This window comes from Gigantopelta aegis, chromosome 13 (assembly GCF_016097555.1).
Source record: "Gigantopelta aegis isolate Gae_Host chromosome 13, Gae_host_genome, whole genome shotgun sequence".
In the NCBI taxonomy this organism is placed as follows: domain Eukaryota; kingdom Metazoa; phylum Mollusca; class Gastropoda; order Neomphalida; family Peltospiridae; genus Gigantopelta; species Gigantopelta aegis.
The window spans coordinates 8,745,600-8,770,203 of NC_054711.1; the positions used below are offsets into that span (position 1 = coordinate 8,745,600).

The 24,604-nt window shown below is 37.6% G+C and overlaps 1 protein-coding gene across 1 annotated transcript in view; it reads right to left on the bottom strand.

The window, feature by feature from the left end:
* Positions 1-24,604, bottom strand: part of LOC121387666 (mitogen-activated protein kinase kinase kinase 13-like) — a 103,141-nt gene that overhangs the window by 11,134 nt on the left and 67,403 nt on the right. The window contains exons 3-10 of the mRNA XM_041518853.1: positions 15,432-15,628; positions 9,498-9,742; positions 7,277-7,460; positions 5,144-5,335; positions 4,155-4,313; positions 3,391-3,549; positions 2,288-2,506; positions 542-658 (exon numbers count right to left, since the gene is read on the bottom strand). Coding sequence (XP_041374787.1) covers positions 542-658; positions 2,288-2,506; positions 3,391-3,549; positions 4,155-4,313; positions 5,144-5,335; positions 7,277-7,460; positions 9,498-9,742; positions 15,432-15,598 — 1,442 coding nt within the window. The 5' untranslated portion in view covers positions 15,599-15,628. The remainder of the gene's footprint in view (positions 1-541; positions 659-2,287; positions 2,507-3,390; positions 3,550-4,154; positions 4,314-5,143; positions 5,336-7,276; positions 7,461-9,497; positions 9,743-15,431; positions 15,629-24,604) is intronic.

Below are 24,604 nucleotides of genomic sequence, written 5' to 3' on the forward strand. Positions count from 1 at the left end.
AGGATTAATCTACTTATATGCAATACATCTGGCTCATAAAAGTTATAAAAAAAATGAAATATAAAGAATTATATTCATAAATCACATCTGAGCATCCCTTTCACCCATTTGCTTAATGGTATCAATTACATTTCTCAAACAAAACACACCAGGCAGTTACAAAATCATTGATTTGTTAATCATTGGCTATTGGATGTCAAACATTTGTTAATTATGATATATAGTTATAAAGAGGAAACCCGCTACAATTTTCAATTAGTAGCAAGGGGTCTTTTATGTGCACCATCCCACAGAAGGCTAGCACATACCACAGCCTTTAATATACCAGTCGTGGTGCATTGGCTGGAACAAGAAAGAGCGAAATGGGCCCACCAACGGGGGTCGATCCCAAACCGACCACGCATCAAGTGAACGCTTTACCACTGGGCTACGTCCCGCCCTTTATGGAGTCAATTATGTTTCTCAAACAAAACGCACCTGGAAATGAATAAAATCATAGCTATATCTGAGATGAGCTCAACATCTATTCTGACTGACTCACTTGATTAGTTCGCGTTCACGTTTCTCCAGCTGTAACATGCAGGCCGTCAGCTCCATGTAGAGGTTGTTCGCTCTCTCCAGTTTCCGCTCATAGTGGTCGCGCACATCCTGGGCGTGTCTACAAACAAAACACTGGATTAAAATTATATTACTTTAGTGTTTCATGATCACTTGGGGGAAAAAATCATTCCTCTACCAAGGATCTTATTGATCTTATGCCCTACTGCATTTTACATAGAGAATAACTGATTAATGATATCGGATATCTGCTTTATCCTGTTCAGGCTGAATGAGAAATTTTGCTCGGCAAAGCCTTGTGAAATTTCCCATTCTTACCTTCACAGGATAAAGCAGATATTCGACGTCAGTAACTAGTTATTAATTTTATCCTGCAGACCATAAAAAAAATAAGGGGAAAAGCTATTATTTCTGTTATTTCTGTAACATTGTACGATGACCTAGAGGTCAAATGAGCAATTTTGTGTGTGACATCATATGAGTGACGTCAAAAGTCATAATCTGCTAGTATATGTTTATGACTTTGCTTTAATCTGTCATCATAATCTGTCAATAGAAACAGTGGTTGCAGGATAAAAACAAAACCCCCACCTCATGATTATCTGTCCCTTGTTCTGTTTATCCCTCGATCCTTTCTTCCATCCATTCATCTATCCTGCCACCTACCCAGCTACCCACTCATCCACCTTCCCAACCCATCCATTCATCCAATTAATCATCTGCAACTGGTATGCCAATTTGTCCATTCATCCAACTATGTCCATTCCTGCATCCATCCATCCATCTGTATTTTAGATTTCAGTATATCAGTCAGTCTGTCCATCCATCCATTCGTCCATCCAAAACCCACCTAAATTCTCACCGTCCATCCATCCATCCATCTCAATTTCAGTATTCCAGTCAGTCAGTCTGTCCATCCATCAATGAACCCATTCATCCATATCTCCATCCATCTGTCCATTAAAACCCCAACCATCCACCCACTCAAAAATCATCCTAACACCCCCGCCCATTGATTAATCCATGCATTTCAATATACCAGTCAGTCCAAACCATAAATCCATCCATCCATCCTTCCACCCACCCATGTTCACCTGAGTTCCTCCTTGATGATGGGAACCCATCGGAAACTGTTTTTAGGTTCCATTAAGAATCATAGTCAATATAATAATCAGTGAAATCCGAAGGCTTGAACTGTAGTGACATGTATCTATTATGGATTGGGTCTCGTAAATTGTTTAACTTGTGCTCAATTCATTTGTTCTTTTTTAAAAAGCAATAGATAGAGGTTACTCCCCGAGTGTCTTGTGATATCATAATTTATCAGCACGAGTTGATAAAAGTATGAAATCGAGGCTTGCCAAGGATTTTATACTTTTATCAACGAGTGCTGATAAATTATGATATCACAAGACACGAGGGGGGTATTCTTTTTATCATCCATTATCATTCTTTTCATTTGCGACAGTTGTAAACAATGACAGTAATGTGGGTTGAATGTCGTTAACTAGCAGAACGGCAGTGGCGTGACATCACTAATGGTAGGTTTACCGCTGAAACAAACACAGTGACATAAAAAAAACATTGTCTTGTGATTAAAATTTGACCAATCAAGATTATAAGAAGTGATATCTCCTGCGGAGATATCACAGGAGATATCGTAAATTATAGTGCCAGTGATATCTCCTGCAAAAGCGTTTAATGGATGCTAAACTATGTTTCAAAGCACCTGAGTTCCTCCTTCCTGCGTTTAATGAGCTCTTCCTCCAGCTGTGGGAAGTGCGATCCCTCGGCCCTCATCTTCTGGAAGTGTTCGCGGATCTCATCCTGCCACGACAGCTGCTCGTCACGAAAGTCCTCACGCCCAAACGACAACAACTCTGGCGATGCAATCTCGAGGTGCATGAGGACCTGCCGAAATGACGGTCGGTTTCGGGGTTTTCCGGCCCTGCAATGGTAAAGTAGTCATATTTATGGAAATTGGAATAACTCATGACAACCTGCCAAAATGATGGTCAGTTTTGGGGTTTTTCAGCCTTGCAATAGTAAAATAGCCATATTTATGGAAACTGGAATAACTTATGATAACCTGCCAAAATGACGGTCGGTTTCGCGGTTTTCCAGCCCTGTAATGGTAAAATAGCCATATTTATGGAAACTGGAATAACTCATGACAACCTGCCAAAATGATGGTCAGTTTCAGAGTTTTCCGGCCAGGGAATGGTAATATTATAATCATATTAATGGAAATTGAAATAACTGTATTTATTTAGTGCGTAATTAATGGAAATTGAAATAACTGTATTTATTTAGTGCGTAATTAATGGCAATTGAAATAACTGTATTTATTTAGTGCGTAATTAATGGCAATTGAAATAACTGTATTTATTTAGTGCATAATTAATGGCAAGTGAAATAACTGTATTTATTTAGTGCGTAATGTTATGTCAAAATGATGGTCGGTTTCGAGGCTTTTCAGCCCTATAATGGTTGGATTATAGCCATATTAATAGAAATTGAAATTACTGTCTTTATTTAGTGCATAATATTATGTCAAAATGACAGTCACTTTCGGTGTTTTCCTGGAATGTAACTTACCAGCACTGTCTTATGAGTAGTTGAAAGCCATTGGGACACGTCGTGGGAACTACAAAGCATGATATATATGTGACTTACCAGCACTGTCTTATGAGTAGTTGAAAGCCATTGGGACACGTCATGGTAACTACAAAGCATGATATATATGTGACTTACCAGCACTGTCTCATGAGTAGTTGAAAGCCATTGGGACACGTCGTGGGAACTACAAAGCATGATATATATGTGACTTACCAGCACTGTCTCATGAGTAGTTGAAAGCCATTGGGACACGTCGTGGGAACAGGAAGGTGTAAGCTGTTACTGCCAACCCCCCATATAATGGCCGACGAATCAACGTCGTGATACGGAATCTCTCCCGACAACAGCTCCCAAATCACCACACCAAACGACCTGAAAGAACGATGACAGAGATTCTAGACAAGAAACACACAGCAAATAAATAGTATAGTATGTTCTGCATAACTCCCAAATCACAGTCTGAATGTAAAATCAAAATCAACACACATACACACTCTCATTCTCTCTCTTGCTCTACCCCTCTCTTCCACTCTCTTCCACTCTCTCTCTCTCTCTCTCTCTCTCTCTCTCTCTCTCTCTCTCTCTCTCTCTCTCTCTCTCTCTCTCTCTCTCTCACACACACACACTCTCTCTCCCTAGCTTTCTTTCCCTCTCTTCCATCTCTCACTCTCTTTCTCTCCCCTCCATCCCTCCTCTCATCCATCCTCTCACTCTCTCTCTCTCTCTCTCTCTCTCTCTCTCTCTCTCTCTCTCTCTCTCTCTCACACACACACACTCTCTCTCCCTAGCTTTCTTTCCCTCTCTTCCATCTCTCACTCTCTTTCTCTCCCCTCCATCCCTCCTCTCACTCTCTCCATCTCTCTCTCTCTCTCTCTCTCTCTCTCTCTCTCTCTCTCTCTCTCTCTCTCTCTCTCTCTCTCTCTCTCTCTCTCTCTCTCTCTCTCCATCTCTCTCCCTCTTATTTCAGACGTTCGTACCATATATCGACTTTCTCCGAACACGGTTCATTTCTGATCACTTCTGGTGCCATCCATGCGACGGTTCCAGCAAACGACATTTTTATGCTCTTGTCGTTCCATTCTCGACTCGTGCCGAAGTCAGAAATCTTTATCACATTGTTGCTCGACACTAATACACTGCAAAGAGAGACACACAGGGATTTTAGTAACAGTAATATCAGCATGTAACTAAACACTATAAAATTAACATAAGAATTTTAACACAATATTAGCAAAATCTTTTATCTCACACACTCATTCTCTACACTAAAACACTGCAAATAGAGACAATTATTTTAAAAACCGTTAAAAAATTTTTTTGTTTTAATTACCAATAAAATTTTACTGAAAATTTTACAGTAAAATAGAACATTGTTATTACTTATAAAACAGTTGTCCTTTTGTTCCTATAGATAGCCAAACTCAAGTTATTTACAATATAATACATTTGCTTAGCTAGATAAATAATCTTGGTCTCCAGCATGGCAGACTGAACTACATCATGGGAAATATATTATACAACTGGAATTGCTCTATTTATATACTTTGTAAACTAAATAAAAGTACTGGCCTCAGTTGTGCAGTGGTTAAGCCATCGGACTACAGGCATGTAGGTACAGGGTTCGCAGCCCGGTACCGGCTCCCATCCAGAGCGAGTTCTTAAGGGCTCTATGGGTAGGTGTAAAGCCACTACATCCTCTTCTCTCTCACTAACCACTAACCAACTAACAACTAACCCACTGTCCTGGACAGACAGACCAGATAGCTGAGGTGTGTGCCCAGGACAGCGTGCTTGAAACTTAATTGGATATAAGCACGAAAATAAGTTGAAATGAAATGAAAAATAAAAGTATATTCAAATATTCACTGACATTACCAAATTTCTCTGGGGCAATAATTTTTTTTTAAAACTCAAAATTTTTCCAAAAATCAATAATTATCTGTGACAACGGCACTTTCAGACTTACTTTGGTGACTTGAGGTCTCGATGTATGATTTTATGAGAGTGGAGGTAGTTCATGCCACTGGCTATCTGCTTGGCCCAGTCCAATATGACGGTAGGGGGGATCTCCTTGCCATCTCGGAGCAGTTCATACAGCTGTCCGTATGGACAGTACTCCATTATAATACAGTAACATGGAGCCTGTGTACAGATACCCCTGAAACATATATAATTAATAGGTATATATAAAAAATGAAAATTGTTTTGAAAATGGTATTTAACTCTTGACACCCCAAAAGCCTAACAGGAATAAGTATTACCGGTATGAGAATAAGTATTACCGGTATGAGAATAAGTATTACCGGTATGAGAATAAGTATTACCGGTATGAGAATAAGTATTACCGGTATGAGAATAAGTATTACCGGTATGAGAATAAGTATTACCGGTATGAGAATAAGTATTACCGGTATGAGAATAAGTATTACCGGTATGAGAATAAGTATTACTGGTATGAGAATAAGTATTACATGAGTCCTATGATATTTGATATTAAATATCTTACTTAAATGCTATGATATTTGATTAAATTTCATAACTGAATGCTCTTATATTTGGGTGTTAAGTATATTACTTGAATGCTATGATATTTGTTTACAAGTAAATATCTTACTAAAATGCTCTGATATTTGGGTCATAAATATCTTACTAAAATAGTTGATATTTGATTAAATATCTTATATGAATGCTCTGACATTTTGGTATTAAATATTCACTTGAATGCTATGATATTTGGGTATATTAAATATCTTACTTGAATGCTATGATATTCGGGTATATTAAATGTCTTACTTCAATGCTATGATATTTGGGTATATTAAATGTCTTACTTGAATGCTATGATATTCGGGTATATTAAATATCTTACTTGAATGCTATGATATTTGGGTATATTAAATATCTCACTTGAATGCTCTGATATTCGGGTATATTAAATATCTTACTTGAATGCTATGATTTTCGGGTATATTAAATATCTTACTTGAATGCTATGATATTTGGGTATTAAATATTTGTGTGATTAAATATCTTACTTGAATGTTATGATATTCGGGTATATTAAATATCTTACTTGAATGCTATGATATTCAGGTATATTAAATGTCTTACTTGAATGCTATGATATTCGGGTATATTAAATATCTTACTTGAATGCTATGATATTCGGGTATATTAAATATCTTACTTGAATGCTATGATATTCGGGTATTAAATATTTGTGTGATTAAATATCTTACTTGAATGCTATGATATTCAGGTATATTAAATGTCTTACTTGAATGCTATGATATTCAGGTATATTAAATGTCTTACTTGAATGCTATGGTATTCGGGTATATTAAATGTCTTATTTGAATGCTATGATATTCGGGTATATTAAATATCTTACTTGAATGCTATAATATTCGTGTGATTCAATATCTTACTTGAATGCTATGATATTCAGGTATATTAAATGTCTTACTTGAATGCTATGATATTCGGGTATAATAAATGTCTTACTTGAATGCTATGATATTCGGGTATTAAATATTTGTGTGATTAAATATCTTACTTGAATGCTATAATATTCGGGTGATTCAATATCTTACTTTAATGCTATGATATTCGGGTATATTAAATATCTTACTTGAATGCTATAATATTCGGGTGATTCAATATCTTACTTGAATGCTATGATATTCGGGTATATTAAATGTCTTACTTGAATGCTATGATATTCGGGTATATTAAATGTCTTACTTGAATGCTATGATATTCGGGTATATTAAATGTCTTACTTGAATGCTATTTTATTCGGGTATATTAAATGTCTTATTTGAATGCTATGATATTCGGGTATATTAAATATCTTACTTGAATGCTATAATATTCGGGTGATTCAATATCTTACTTGAATGCTATGATTTTCGGGTATATTAAATGCCTTACTTGAATGCTATGATATTCGGGTATTAAATATTTGTGTGATTAAATATCTTACTTGAATGCTATGATATTCGGGTATATTAAATATCTTACTTGAATGCTATGATATTCGGGTATATTAAATGTCTTATTTGAATGCTATGATATTCAGGTATATTAAATATCTTACTTGAATGCTATGATATTTGGGTGATTGAGTTTGCGTAAGTTCTTGATGTCCGTCTCCTTGACATCGCGGACCTTTTTGACGGCCACTTCCTCCCCGTTGAGTTTACCAAGGAACACAGCACCCTGCGCGCCGCTCCCCAACCACTGGAGGTCAGTGATGTTCTCAAACGGGATCTCCCAGTCATCTGAAGTGATAAAATATACATAACATTAACATTGTGATGTTCTCAAACAGGATCTCCCAGTCATCTGAAGTGATAAAATATACATAACATTAACATTGTGATGTTCTCAAACAGGATCTCCCAGTCATCTGAAGTAATAAAATATACATAACATTAACATTGTGATGTTCTCAAACGGGATCTCCCAGTCATCTGAAATGATAAAATATACATATCATTGTGATGTTCTCAAACGGGATGTCCCAGTCATCTGATATGATAAAATATACATAACATTAACATTGTAATGTTCTAAAACAGGATCTCCCAGTCATCTGATATGATAAAATATACATAACATTAACATTGTGATGTTCTAAAACAGGATCTCCCAGTCATCTGATATGATAAAATATACATAACATTAACATTGTGATGTTCTAAAACAGGATCTCCCAGTCATCTGATATGATAAAATATACATAACATTAACATTGTGATGTTCTCAAACAGGATCTCCCAGTCATCTGATATGATAAAATATACATAACATTAACATTGTGATGTTCTAAAACAGGACCGGCCTCGGTGGCGTCGTGGCAGGCCATCGGTCTACAGGCTGGTAGGTACTGGGTTCGGATTCCAGTCGAGGCATGGAATTTTTAATCCAGATACCGACTCCAAACCCTGAGTGAGTGCTCCGCAAGGCTCAATGGGTAGGTGTAAGCCACTTGCACCGACCAGTGATCCATAACTGGTTCAACAAAGGCCATGGTTTATGCTATCCTGCCTGTGGGAAGCGCAAATAAAAGATCCCTTGCTGCCTGTCGTAAAAGAGTAGCCTATGTGGCGACAGCGGGTTTCTCTAAAAAAATCTGTGTGGTCCTTAACCATATGTCTGACGCCATATAACCGTAAATAAAATGTGTTGAGTGCGTCATTAAATAAAACACTTCTTTCTTTCTTTCTTTCTCAAACGGGATCTCCCTGTCATCTGAAGTGTCAAAATATACATAACATTAACATTGTGATGTTCTCAAACAGTATCTCCCAGTCATCTGAAATAATAAAATATACATAACATTAACATTGTGATGTTCTCAAACAGGATCTCCCAGTCATCTGAAGTAATAAAATATACATAACATTAACATTGTGATGTTCTCAAACGGTATCTCCCAGTCATCTGAAATGATAAAATATACATAACATTAACATTGTGATGTTCTCAGACGGGATCTCGCTGTCATCTGAAGTGTCAAAATATACATAAAACTAAGATAATGTGATGTACTCCAGGAAACATTTTGTTCAGTATCATGTTACGATTCGCTAGGCAAGTATCAGAGATCACTACACAATTTTAAAACATTGAACAGTAGTCGGTAATCAATTTTTAATTAATCAGAAATATTGCTAATCAAGATTTTGAAAACAAAATGTTTCCTGTACTCAAACTGTTTAAATACTTCCAAGTCATCTTCTCTATATATAAATAAACATCGACAGCTGACTTATTAAATATAACTTGGCAATTAGATGATGAGATCGGCAATGCTGTGAAGATTGTCATGATGGTGCTTTTAATTTTCCACAGCATTTATTTAGTTGTGGAACCTTCAAATTTTTGTATCACTTTTCTTACTAGTAATTACCAGTAAGAAAAGTGATACAAATTTTTTGAAACAAAACCCCTTTTTAACACTGACAAATGAAACTCCTCTCTTAAACATTAACTGTAAAACTGCTTGGAAAATGCAGCAGAGGTTCTTGCTTTCGCTGTGGCCATTTTCTTAACTGTTAGGGTTGTAAATAGCACACACACACAAAATTGCCTGAAAATATATATTTTACTTTATCTTACTTTATCAAAAACCATTGTTGCATATCTTACAAGAAAAAAAAGGAGCTCTTTTCAAGGCATTTATAAGCGAAAGAGACAAAATCAGTCACTTCCACCTTTCAAATAACTTATGAGTCCACAATGGTTGGATTTACACAAATACAAATGACAAATGGTGGCATATGCAATTGCCTTCATGCTACATATATACGTACCTTGTTGTTTCAATTCTGCTGCTGCCGCTTTGCCAATAATTGTCCACACCGGTCGCAGGCATCCTAGCAGACCCTCGAAAAAGCCACGCTGATGGCTGTCCCGGTAACCAACGTCGACACTTCCTGATGGATTGTGGGTAGGAGTGACTGGCGCGGACCGAGCTACTGTCGGGGAAGGGGTGGAATCATTGGATGATTTCTCTGTCAGACTCAGCTGGTCTATGTCATGTTCCAGACGCAGTGTACTGAAAAAAACAAGAAACCTATTACTACATCGGACTACAAGCTGGTAGGTACAGGGTTTGCAGCCCAGTACCGGCTCCAACACAGAGCAAGTTCTTAAGGGCTCAATGGGTAAGGTCACTAAACCACTAACAGCTAACCAACTGTCCTTGACAGACAGCCCAGATAGCTGTGATGTGTGTGCCCAGGACAGCGAAAATAATTTGAAAAGAATGAAATCAAACATATTTTATTGCTTTTTAAAAACAAATGGATTAGGCACAAGTTATACAACTTACTAGGCCTTCTCCATCATGTCTACTATAATGATGGATAAATAATAAGAGATAGAAGGAAGGAATGTTTTATTTAACGACCCCTCTCAACACATTTTAATTATGGTAAATGGAGCTGGATATATGGTTAACGACCACACTGATAATGACAGAGGAAACATGCTGCCACTACACAATGGAAAACGTTTTCTAATTTGCACAATGAATCTATTATACGCAGGGGGGGGTTGGGGGGGGGGTCATAGCCCAGTGGCAAAGCGCTTGCTTGATGCACGGTCAGTCTAGGATCGATCCCCGTCGGTGGGCTCATTGGGTTATTTCTCGTTCCAGCCAGTACACTACGACTGGTATATCAAAGGCCGTGGTATGTGCTATCCTGTCTGTGGGATACTGCATATAAAAGATCCCTTACTGCTAATCGAAAAGAGTAGCCCATGAAGTGGCGACAGCAGGTTTCCTCTCTCAATACCTGTGTGGTCCTTAACCATATGTCCGACGCCATATAACCGTAAATAAAATGTGTTGAGTGCGTCGTTAAATAAAACATTTCCTTTTATTATAGGCAGCATCTCACAACCAGGATAGTACATACCATGGCCTTTGTTACACAAGTTGTGGAGCACTAGCTGGAATGAGAAATGGTTCAATGGACCCACCGACAGGGATCGATCCTAGACTGATTGCGCATCAGCAGAGCGCTTAACCACAGTGTTACTAACAACAAATACTGACTACATCGAAACCACTCATCCATATTGTCCCGAGAATTAACCATATTACTGACATTCAAACTAATGCTATATTATTGTTTTTATACCAACAACTACACTAATAGTGAATTAACTTTCATCTAAGACCTCATTTGTTCCGTCATTTCTTTCCATCAGTAAATGTAAAGTTACAACGTTAAAGTTTGTTTTGTTTATTAGCACCACTAGGGCACACAGCTTTACTGGATGTTAAACATGATAATTTTGACATGTTTTTTTACAAGAAGTTCGCTACATTTTTTCATTACCAAAAAGGAATTTTTTTATTATGCAATTTCTCACAGCCAAGTCCCAAGTGCAACAGCACAAGGAAAGAAAGAAATGTTTTATTTAACGATGCACTCAACACATTTTATTTATGGTTATATGGCGTCAGACATATGGTTAAGGACCACACAGATATTGAGAGAGGAAATCCACTGTCGACACTTCATGGGCTACTCTTTTCAATTAGCAGCAAGGGATCTTTTATATGCACCATCCCACAGACAGGATAGTACATACCACAGCCTTTGTTCCACCAGTTGTGGAGCACTGGCTGGAATGACAAATAGCCCAATGGGCCCACCGACGGGGATCGATCCCAGACCGACCGCACATTGAGAGAGCGCTCTACCACTGGGCTACGTCCCACCTAATTTAACTGAAAGTGTCCTCACCGCTCACAATACTATTTCCAGTTTCATTGATTACACATCCTTTCATTTCAGTACATCCATCTTTGCCAATAAAACCCCATTAATGATCAATAAAAATTGTAAAAGTCTTACAGTTTTCTTTAACCCAAAGAGCTCTCTCCCTTTTTTTCCCCAGCTAACTTCAATTTAAATCCAAAATCACCGAGGCATCAGTTTAGGATGGAAAGAAAATAACCATGCAGATGACACTCTCCCGCAATTTTCCCTCCCAGATTGACGCGAGAATGAAACATTGATTATATTGCTTCAATCATATTAACACAAATACGCCATGAATCGGGACACAGAATTGACGTACGGGAGGAAGAGTAGGAAAAGTCAATCTTATCGCGAAAACGACAAAAGTCGTTTCATGAGAATAAAAAGAGTTTGGCGTTGTATTGGCAAAATGGAAGTGAGGCTGAATACAGAAGTGAAGTGACGGGGAAACTATTATTTGATTTCCATTGCCAGCAGTCGAGTTAAAAGATTAAACGTCTTAATCGGGATGCAAGGCAATCAACAAGCCGTGAATTGTGACAGGGAAATTGACGTGTTGCTCCAAGACAAACACAAAAGCCGTTCCTCACCCAGTGCCAGAGAATGTCAGAAGATTTGTAAAACATGAATTTAATCCATTTATATAACAGTTATATAAAGTAAAAACGGTTTGCATAGCTTCATTAAATTTCATATTTTCTGGTCACTAATATTTTGTGATTTGCAGTATTGCTATACAAACAAAAAAGAAATACAATTTAATAGTTAAAGTTTATTTTATTGAACAACACCACTAAAGAGAGAGAGAGTATTTTTAACATGCCCATATACCACTAAGGTTTCAGGCATGTCTGTCGTGGGCCAAGTATCTGGATAGCCACCAGTGGCTTGGTCCAGGACAGAACACCATATACCACTAAGGTTTCAGGCATGTCTGTCGTGGGCCAAGTATCTGGATAGCCACCAGTGGCTTGGTCCAGGACAGAACACCATATACCACTAAGGTTTCAGGCATGTCTGTCGTGGGCCAAGTATCTGGATAGCCACCAGTGGCTTGGTCCAGGACAGAACACCATATACCACTAAGGTTTCAGGCATGTCTGTCGTGGGCCAAGTATCTGGATAGCCACCAGTGGCTTGGTCCAGGACAGAACACCATATACCACTAAGGTTTCAGGCATGTCTGTCGTGGGCCAAGTATCTGGATAGCCACCAGTGGCTTGGTCCAGGACAGAACACCATATACCACTAAGGTTTCAGGCATGTCTGTCGTGGGCCAAGTATCTGGATAGCCACCAGTGGCTTGGTCCAGGACAGAACACCATATACCACTAAGGTTTCAGGCATGTCTGTCGTGGGCCAAGTATCTGGATAGCCACCAGTGGCTTGGTCCAGGACAGAACACCATATACCACTAAGGTTTCAGGCATGTCTGTCGTGGGCCAAGTATCTGGATAGCCACCAGTGGCTTGGTCCAGGACAGAACACCATATACCACTAAGGTTTCAGGCATGTCTGTCGTGGGCCAAGTATCTGGATAGCCACCAGTGGCTTGGTCCAGGACAGAACACCATATACCACTAAGGTTTCAGGCATGTCTGTCGTGGGCCAAGTATCTGGATAGCCACCAGTGGCTTGGTCCAGGACAAAACACCACAAGAGCACATTGATTTATTAATCATCAGCTATTAGATATCAAACATTCGGTAATTGTGATGCATAGTCTTTAGAGGAAACCTGCTACATTTTTCCATTAGCAGCAAGGGATATTTTTTGTGCACTTTCCGACAGACAGAACAGCACATACTATGGCCTTTGAATTACCAGTCATGGAGCACTGGTTGGAATGTGAGAAGCCAATAAAAGAATGGGTCTAGGCTCGATCCACGTCGCTGGGCTCATTGGGTTATTTCTCATTGACTTTGTCATGGCGAACGGGTGAGTCGTTACCCAGCGGTAAAGCATTCACCTGATGTGTGGTCTATCTAGGTTCGATCCCCATTGGGGGACCCATTGAGTTATTTCTCATTCCAGACAGTGCTCCACAACTGGTGTAACAAAGGTTGTGGTATGTACTATCCTGTCTGTGGGATGCTACATATAAAATATCCCTTGCTGCTTGTTGAAAAAAAATAGCCCATTGCATGGTGGCAACAGGTTTCCTCTCATCTATCCTGTCTATGGGATGGTGCATTTAAAAGATCCCTTGCTGCTAATCGAAAAGAGTAGCTCATGAAGTGGTGACAGCGGGTTTCCTGTCTCTATATTTGAGTGGTCCTTAACCATACGTCTGACGCCATATAACCATAAATAAAATGTGTTGAGTGTGTCGTTAAATAAAATATTCCTTTCTTCCGTCCTTCTCTAGATGAAGCCTTGCTCTACCAGTGAACTAGATCCTGTTCCACACATGAGTTGGAAATTTCAATCAACCAGATTGATCCTGTTCCACACACAAGTTGGGGATTTCAATCAACCAGACTGATCCTGTTCCACACACAAGTTGGGAATTTCAATCAACCGGACTGAGTGTAACAAGCCAAACACGAGGATACTCCTGATATTCCGCTACGAGAGAAAACCATAAGATCAATGAATCCCGCTTTACATAATAAAGTGAAATGAAATCAGCTGTAAAATCAATGCAACTTTTTTTTCTCTCTCTCTCTCTTTCAAGTGTCAGTTTTTCTGTAATAAACAGGAGCATAGATGTAGCTCGGTGGTAAAGAACCTGACTGAGGTATGACGGATCAAAGGATCAATCCCTATCAGTGGACATTTTATTTTTCATATATTTATTTTTCTAGAGTCTGTCTTTCTGTGATAAATAGGACCATGGATCTAGGTTAGTGGCAAAGAACCTGACTGAGGTATGACGGATCAAAGGATCAATCCCTATTAGTGGACATTTTATTTTTTATATATTCATTTCACTTTTTATTTTTCTAGAGTCTATCTTTCTGTGATAAATAGAAGCATGGATCTAGTTTAGTGGCAAAGAACCTGACTGAGGTATGACAGATCAAAGGATCAATTCCTGTCAGTGACTATGTTTCAATATTATTTGATTTTGGGTTTTTTGTCACATTCAAACAAATGTAGAGATGCACCTGGCAGTAGAAATAAATTAGGGTACAATAATATAGGATGTTGTTCAGCTAGAAAACAAAAGGGCATTTCCAACCTAAAAAGCAAACTTTTTATAAAGTAAAGTCTGAGCTAGCCGTGAGCACATTGAGCATGTTGGAACTGTTGCTGTGGTTACTGACCTGTTTGTAAGCTCAATGTCTGAGCATGTTGGGACTGTTGCTATGGCTACTGACCTAGTACTCTGTTGCTATGGATACTGACCTGTTTGTAAATTCGAAGTCTGAGCTAGCCGTGAGCACATTGAGCATGTTGGAACTGTTGCTATGGTTACTGACCTGTTTGTAAGCTCAATGTCTGAGCATGTTGGGACTGTTGCTATGGCTACTGTCCTAGTACTCTGTTGCTATGGTTACTGACCTGTTTGTAAATTCGAAGTCTGAGCTAGCCATGAGTACATTGAGCATGTTGGAACTGTTGCTATGGTTACTGTCCTGTTTGTAAGCTCAATGTCTGAGCATGTTGGGGTTGTTGCTATGGTTGCTGATCTCTTACCCTGTTGCTATGATTACTGACCTAGTACCCAGTTGCTATGGTTACTGGCCCGTTTGTAAACTCGAAGTCTGAGCTTGCTCTGAGCACACTGGGAATGTTGCTATGGATACAGACCTAGTACTATATTGCTATCCTAGTACTATGTTGCTATAGTTACTGACCTGTTTATAAACTCAAAGTCTGAGCTTGCCATGAGCACACTGGGAATGTAGTATAGTTACTGACCTATTACCCTGTTGCTATGGTTACTAACCTGTTTGTAAACTTGAAGTCTGAGCTAGCTGTGAGCACACTGACCATGTTGAAACTGTTGCTATAATTACTGACCTGTTTGTAAACTCGAAGTCTGAGCTGGCCGTGAGCACATTGAGCATGTTGGGGCTGTTTCTGCTGAACATGGGTTCATCTTTCTTGGGGACATCGATGGCCTTCGTTGTGGTGGTCGATGTGGACATGCTCTGCTGGGGGTAGTCGGCATTACGCTCCAAGGTCATCGTGCCACGTCACACACAATAATCCATTGGCTGAAAAATTTATAAAACAGTTGTAAGACTACTTTTCATTGGTCAAAATAATAATTAAAAAACCTTGTAAAACTACTTTCCATTGGCTGAAATAAAATACTGTTGTAAGAGTACTTTCCATTGGTTAAAATAACAACAGTTGTAAGACTACTTTCCATTGGCTGATAAAAAAGCAGTTGTAAGAGTACTTTCCATTGGTTAAAGTAATAAAACACTTAGTAAGACTACTTTCCATTGGCTGAAAAAAAATATAAAACCGTTGTAAGACAATTTTCCTTTGGTTGAAATAATATAACAATTGTAAGATTACTTTCCATTAGCTGAAATAATGATCTCACTAATTTGGGCACAAAGACTGTTTTAGTTCAGTTCTGTCATTAACAGCTGCTGGAGAGTTGTCAATATTCAAAAATGCATTTCAAGTTATTTTAATGTAATTATATTTAATATTTCAGTGGTTTATAGGTAAAATATTTTGAAGTCAGCATGTTTGTACTTAATATGGGCGTGATTATTGTGGACACAGTGTTTATCTCCTCGACTTAAATGTAATCTAAAGCACTGGACACTCCTTTCCCTTGACTGAAATAAAACAGAAAACAATGGAAGTAATGAGAATTACAAAAGACGCACATTTGCAGGCATTTCAGCATGAGGGGTGTAGACTGTGGCAAGCAAAGTCATGCTTCCATGGAACACACATTGAGGTGGACCCATTGTCTGACTGGATTTCCCCCCGACCCAACCAGTGCACCATGACTGGTATATCAAAGGCTATGGTATGTAGTACCCTGTCTGTGGGATGGTGCATATAAAAGATCCCTTGCTATTATTGGAAAAATGTAGCAGGTTTCCTCTCTAAGATTATATGTCAAAATTACCAACTGTTTGACATCCAGTAGCTGATGATTAATAAATCAATGTGCTCCAGTGGTGTTGTTAAACAAAGCAAACTTTAACTGTTACTATTTGTGGAAATATCTGAAGGTTTATGGTAATATTGACCTGTTTCTGTGTACATGTGTATTGGTTGATAATGTCGGCTAGGTCGCTGTGGCGATGAAGAACTTTCACCATCCTCTAGATCTTTAATGCTTAATTAGGTGAAATTCCCCAGGGTTCCGTGTTTTAACCCCGTCTGTTGCCATTCTGTTAACAAGTATTGATTTTACCGTAATGGGGGGAAAGCCATTAAGGCGGCCTGTTATTATACAATAAAACGAGGAATGCGGTAAGCATACCTCAGTACATTAGGAAGGAAATGTTTTTATTTAATGATGCACTCAACACATTTTATTTACGGTTATATGGCATCGGACATATGGTTACGGACCACACAGATATTGAGAGGGGAAACCCGCTGTCGCCACTTCATGAGCTACTCGTTTTGATTAACAGAAAAGGATCTTTTATATGCACCATCCCACAGACAGGGTAGTACATACCACGGCCTTTGATATATAGCAGTTGTGGTGCACTTGCTGGAACAAGAAATAGCCCAATGTGTCCACTGACGGGGATCGATCCCAGACCGACCGAGCAATTAGACACCATCACCAAGAAGTAAAAAATATGTTTTATTTAACAGCGCCACTAGCATAAACTTATGGGGGGGGGAGAGTGTAAGAGTGTAAGGTGGGGGGGGGGGGGGGGGGGGACTGCCTCCCTAGTGCTGTAGTAATGGGAGGAAAGCCATTAAAGCGGCCTGTTATTATACAGTGGAATGAGGAATGTGGTAAGCATACCCCACACCCAAGATTTAAAAGTTTAAAATGTTAAAGTTTGTTTTGTCTAATGACACCACTAGAGCACACTGATTTATTCATCATCGGCTATTGGATGTCAAATATTTAATGGATATCAGATATTTGATTAATGTCACCTAGGAATTTGTTTTAAACTGGCTGAGAAAGAGAGAAGGGAGAGAGAGAGGGGGGAGAGAAAACGAGAGAGAGGGAGAGAGAGAGGGGGGGGGAGAGAGAGAGAGAAAGGGGGAGAGAGGGAGGAGAGAGAGAAAGAGGGGGAGAGAGGGAGGAAGGAGAAACCTATTGCTTCCATGTAGGCTACTGCTACTGAAAAAAACAGAAATGTTTTTTTTTTTGCACTTTCCCAAAGATAGGACAGTATATACCACAGTTTGTACCATATAAAATATTAGGAAGGACACAAATGTGGCCTTTTAACACAGGTGACTTCTTAATACAAGTGCATGGCTGCTGAAGCAAGTTTTTTGGCTTTGTTTTATTTTATTCTCTGTACAATACACTTGAAAAACTCTGTTTTGCAATGTCTATGATTTGATTCCAATCAACATACATTTTGTATTTTTATTATAAATATTTGTCACAACTAGTCAAGGAGCATTAGTCAAAATATAAACATTAGATCAAATTAAATCCATGGATGGGACATAACGGCTTTCTGTAAGTCTAGCTAAACAAACGCATAAACAGTGTAAAACTGCCCTGTGAAAGTCTAGATGGTATTTGTATTCCACACATCAATGGTCAGCAAATCCAATCTCGCCCACATATTCTGTATTATAATCAATCCTTCATTTACAAAGCACCAACTCAATTTTCTTAACACCTTTCACACCCCCACAGGTCATCCAGACAATTTTCCATCACAACAGCAATGTCCATTTTTGTGTACCGTTGTCATGGATACTGACAGACCCCAATCTTGATGTGTCCGGTTAGGTAGTTAACAAATCAATGTCTAATGGTGCAAAAAGACATTGTAAATCAATTTGTTTTTACTGCTTCAATTAGGAAGTAAGGGAATATTTGTTTATTAACACATTTTAAACCACTATTTGGTGTTCATTGAGAAAGAAAGACAGTGAGAGAGAGAGAGGGAAGAAGAGGGGGAGACGAGAGAGAAAGAGAGAGAGAAAGATAGAGAGATAGATAAAGAGCGAGAGAGTGAGAGATTATGGAAAAAGGGAGAGGAGAGAGAGAGACGAGAGAGAGGGGGAGGGAGAGAGAGAAAGGGAGAAATTGAGGGGGGGGAGAGAGATAGAGAGAGAGAGAGAAATTGGGGAGAGAGAGAGAGGAGAGAGAGACGGTGGAGAGAGAGAGAGAGAGAGAGAGAGAGAGAGAGAGAGAGAGAGAGAGAGATGGGGGAAGACATTGGGGAGAGAGAGAGAGATTGGAGAGAGGAGAGTTTGGAAGAAAGAGAAACATATAATTCCGAGAGGAGAAAGAGAGAGGGAAAGATGAAGAAAGAAAGAGAAAAAGGGTTAAAGTTTGTTTTGTTTAACGACACTATTAGAGCACAATCATTTAGTAATCATTGGCTATTGGGTGTCAAACATTTGGTAATTTTGTTGTTTAGTCTTAGAGGAAGCCTGCTACATTTTTCCATTAGTAGCAAGGGATCTTTTATATACACAATCTAACAGACAGGATAGCACATACCACAGCCTTTAATATACCAGTCGTGGTGCACTGGCTGGAACGTGGAATAGCCCAATGGACCCACCAACAGGGATTGATCCTAGACAAATTGCACATATGTCAACATTTAAAGAGTTATACCCTCTGCCAAAACTCACCAGAATGTAATGAATGAAGATAGCAATATTTTGTGACATAAACTAAAATAAGGCTAACAATACAACATTGATATATTATTATAAAGTAATAACACTAGTATTCACTACACCGGTGACCTATTTAACATTGATATATTATTATACAGTGATAACACTAGTATTCACTACACCGGTGACCTATTTAACATTGATATATTATTATACAGTGATAACACTAGTATTCACTACACCGGTGACCTATTTAACATTGATATATTATTATACAGTTATAACACTAGTATTCACTACACCGGTGACCTATTTAACATTGATATATTATTATACAGTTATAACACTAGTATTCACTACACCGGTGACCTATTTAACATTGATATATTATTATACAGTGATAACACTAGTATTCACTACACCGGTGACCTATTTAACATTGATATATTATTATACAGTTATAACACTAGTATTTAAGCTAAATATTTTAGAACTTTAAAACTAATGTATTCCAAAACAATAACGATACCACTGCACAATGAAATGTACAAAACAATACCAATAAAATAACAAAAACAATAACAATACCACTGCACAATGAAATGTACAAAACAATACCAATAAAATAACAAAAACAATAACAATACCACTGCACAATGAAATGTACAAAACAAATATGATACCATATATAATATAAATAAGATATTGAAATAGATTTATATTTATATATTATATATAGAATACTAAACGAGCTTGCCTGTCATACCATTTTTATGAAACGAGTGAACAGGTTTGGTATCTGACAGGCGAAAGCAAGTCAGATACCAACACTGTTCACAAGTTTCATAAAAATGGTATGACAGGCAAGCTAGTTTAGTATTTTATTTATTACAAACCAACTGCAAACAAGCCACATCGCAGAAGTAAACAGATGTCAAGACCTGCTACAGGTTATTTTTCTACGAATTGGGTCAGCATGTGATCTATGTCACACGTAAACATAAACAACATCATAGTGAGCAACGCATCAATGTACAGTTTAGATTTTGTTAGTTAATGTTTTTAAATTCACAATAATGACAGAATTGTAGATCAGATCAACAAAGATTGAGCTGAGTGAATGGGATTGACTAGATGTGACGCTGACATTTTATACATAGGGCCGTAAACAAAGTCGCATGTCGACGACATCGTTTTGGCTTTGTCCACAGTGGGTCCAAATATAACAACCTATCTTATCACAATTTCCATTCATGGTATTTCGTAATGGTACACTTTTAAATTACACTATTTTGTACAAACATGGTTAGATACATTAATAATCTCTGATCAAAACATTTTCAACAGCAGTTTTGCATTGAAATGTTTTCTAGGGTTCAGGAAAAGGACGCGTCATGCACCCAGTTTATCTTATTGCAGGGAGATACAAAGTGACGTCATTCCATAGTCGACGTCATTCAAATTAAAAAGTTACCCCACCAGTCTGTGCATGCCAATATTACACTAGTTAGATACTGAGTAATTGTTATGACATGAGTAATATCTTACACTGGTGTGTAATAAATATATATATCTATCAGGTATTGTCATGACATAAGAAAAAAAAAACATCTCTAAGACTATATGAATGAAAAGTAAAAATACCATTATTTAGTATTTTAAAAATATCCTAAAATAATAACAAAACCTATGGACCAAAAAACCACATTAGCACTATACTGTATCACACACAAAAAACCACATTAGCACTATACTGTATCACACACAAAAAACCACATTAGCACTATACTGTATCACACACAAAAAACCACATTAGCACTATACTGTATCACACACAAAAAACCACATTAGCACTATACTGTATCACACAAAAAACCACATTAGCACTATACTGTATCACACACAAAAACCACATTAGCACTATACTGTATCACACACAAAAAACCACATTAGCACTATACTGTATCACACACAAAAAACCACATTAGCACTATACTGTATCACACACAAAAAACCACATTAGCACTATACTGTATCACACACAAAAAACCACATTAGCACTATACTGTATCACACACAAAAAACAACATTAGCACTATACTGTATCACACACAAAAAACAACATTAGCACTATACTGTATCACACACATAAAAAAACAACATTAGCACTATACTGTATCACACACAAAAAAAACCACATTAGCACTATACTGTATCACACACAAAAAACCACATTACACTATACTGTATCACACACAAAAAACAACATTAGCACTATACTGTATCACACACAAAAAACATTAGCACTATACTGTATCACACACAAAAAAACCACATTAGCACTATACTGTATCACACACAAAAAACCACATTAGCACTATACTGTATCACACACAAAAAACCACATTAGCACTATACTGTATCACACACAAAAAACCACATTAGCACTATACTGTATCACATAAAAAACCACATTAGCACTATACTGTATCACACACAAAAAACCACATTAGCACTATACTGTATCACACAAAAAAAACAACAGCACTATACTGTATCACACACAAAAAACAACATTAGCACTATAAAACACAAAAAACCACATTAGCACTATACTGTATCACACACAAAAAAAACAACATTAGCACTATACTGTATCACACACAACATTAGCACTATACTGTATCACACACAAAAAACAACATTAGCACTATACTGTATCACACACAAAAAACAACATTAGCACTATACTGTATCACACACAAAAAACAACATTAGCACTATACTGTATCACACACAAAAAACAACATTAGCACTATACTGTATCACACACAAAAAACAACATTAGCACTATACTGTATCACACACAAAAACAAAACATTAGCACTATACTGTATCACACAAAAAAAAACCCACATTAGCACTATACTGTATCACACACAAAAAACAACATTAGCACTATACTGTATCACACACAAAAACAACATTAGCACTATACTGTATCACACACAAAAAACCACATTAGCACTATAATCACACACAAAAAACAACATTAGCACTATACTGTATACATTAGCACTATACTGTATCACACACAAAAAACAACATTAGCACTATACTGTATCACACACAAAAAACAACATTAGCACTATACTGTATCACACACAAAAAACAACATTAGCACTATACTGTATCACACACAAAAACAACATTAGCACTATACTATACTGTATCACACACAAAAAAACAACATTAGCACTATACTGTATCACACACAAAAAACAACATTAGCTTTAGCACTATACTGTATCACACACAAAAAACAACATTAGCACTATACTGTATCACACACAAAAACCCACATTAGCACTATACTGTATCACACACAAAAAACAACATTAGCACTATACTGTATCACACACAAAAAACAACATTAGCACTATACTGTATCACACACAAAAAACCACATTAGCACTATACTGTATCACACACAAAAAACAACATTAGCACTATACTGTATCACACAAAAAACCAACCACTACATAATGGAATATAAATAATAATATATACAAATAATATATAAGATATTCACTAAACATTACAGTATTTTATAGCATTTAAAAAAAAATTTAAATTAAAATATCACACTATCTATTTGGAATGAAAATTAATTTGATAATCACACCATTATTTAGTACTTTAAAATAAAATCCCAAAACAATAAAAAAAGAGAGAATAAAACATCAAGAAAACACACCCAAAAATCCCCAACCACTACACAATGGAATATAAATTATATTATATACAAGTAATACATAAGCAAGATATTCACCCACCTTTACAGGTTTTTTCACAGCATTAAAACCCAAATCTCACCACAAACAGTAATCAGTGTAAATCCTTCCAGTTAAATTAATCCGATAACAATACCTTTATATCATTTCAGCCAGCTGAAACGCGGAGATAAAATTGAGAAACTGCTATCAACATACATCTTTGTTACTACAGTTCTATCTACAACTGTGTACACACAAAGCCTTAGGGATCCATCAATCGATTTGGGCATAATTTAGTGAAAGCTAGCTTCCTGGGTTCAACTAGAATGTTGCAACACCATAGTATGGCCCAGTTGCACAAACAGGAGCTGCAGCAAATGGCAGTAGTATGGCCCAGTTTCATAAATCACTGGTTTGTTTTTGCATTTGACTGATAATGGGAGATTTGTTTTTTCTGTTTTGTGTCAGGGTTTAAAATGCCAATGTTGTACAGTTATGGATTGCTAGATTATTACAGTTAGAAGCATTATTAAAGTAGAGACCGGCCTCGGTGGCGTCGTGGCAGGCCATCGGTCTACAGGCTGGTAGGTACTGGGTTCGGATCCCAGTCGAGGCATGGGATTTTTAATCCAGATACCGACTCCAAACCCTGAGTGAGTGCTCCGCAAGGCTCAATGGGTAGGTGTAAACCACTTGCACCGACCAGTGATCCATAACTGGTTCAACAAAGGCCATGGTTTGTGCTATCCTGCCTGTGGGAAGCGCAAATAAAAGATCCCTTGCTGCCTGTCGTAAAAAGAGTAGCCTATGTGGCGACAGCGGGTTTCCTCTAAAAACAGTGTCAGAATGACCATATGTTTGACGTCCAATAGCCAATGATAAGATAAAAAATCAATGTGCTCTAGTGGCGTCGTTAAATAAAACAAACTTTACTTTATTAAAGTAGAAGATGCATATGTATCCTTATGTAGGGAGGGCAGGAAGTAGCCCAGTGGTAAGGCACTCGTTTAATACACAGTTGGTCTAGGAGCTATCGATGTGCTGTCGGTGTGCCCATTGGGGTATTTTTCGCTCCAGCCAGTGCACCACGACTTGTATATCAAAGGCTGTAGTATGTGTTATCCTGTCTGTAGAATGGTTATATTTAAAGTTTAAAGTTAAAAGTTTATTTTGTTTAACAACACCACTGGAGTGCATTGATTAATTCATCTGGATGTCAAACATTTGGTAATTCTGACATACAGTCTTACAGGAAAGCTACATTTTCCATTAGCAGCAAGGGATATTTTATATACACTTTCCCACACAGAACAGCACATACCACTGCCTTTGAAATACCAGTTGTGGAACATTGGTTGGGATGGTGAAAAAAATTAATCGGAGAGCTCTTTAAGTCATAAACGGTATAAAGAAAATGTCATATTTCTCTGGCAGGCAACTACACCCCCCCCCCCCCCCCTCCATCTCCATCTCTCCACTGAACAAGTCTTCAAATTACATTTACAAAAATAGATCAAATCACATTTTGTATTTCTTTGCTGATTAAACAATGCCGGGAGATGTCATGAAATAAATATTATTTTCTTTTTATATCCTCAGTTATGGAAAGACAACTATATTTAGACAAGTTACTATTATTAGATAAAAAATAAA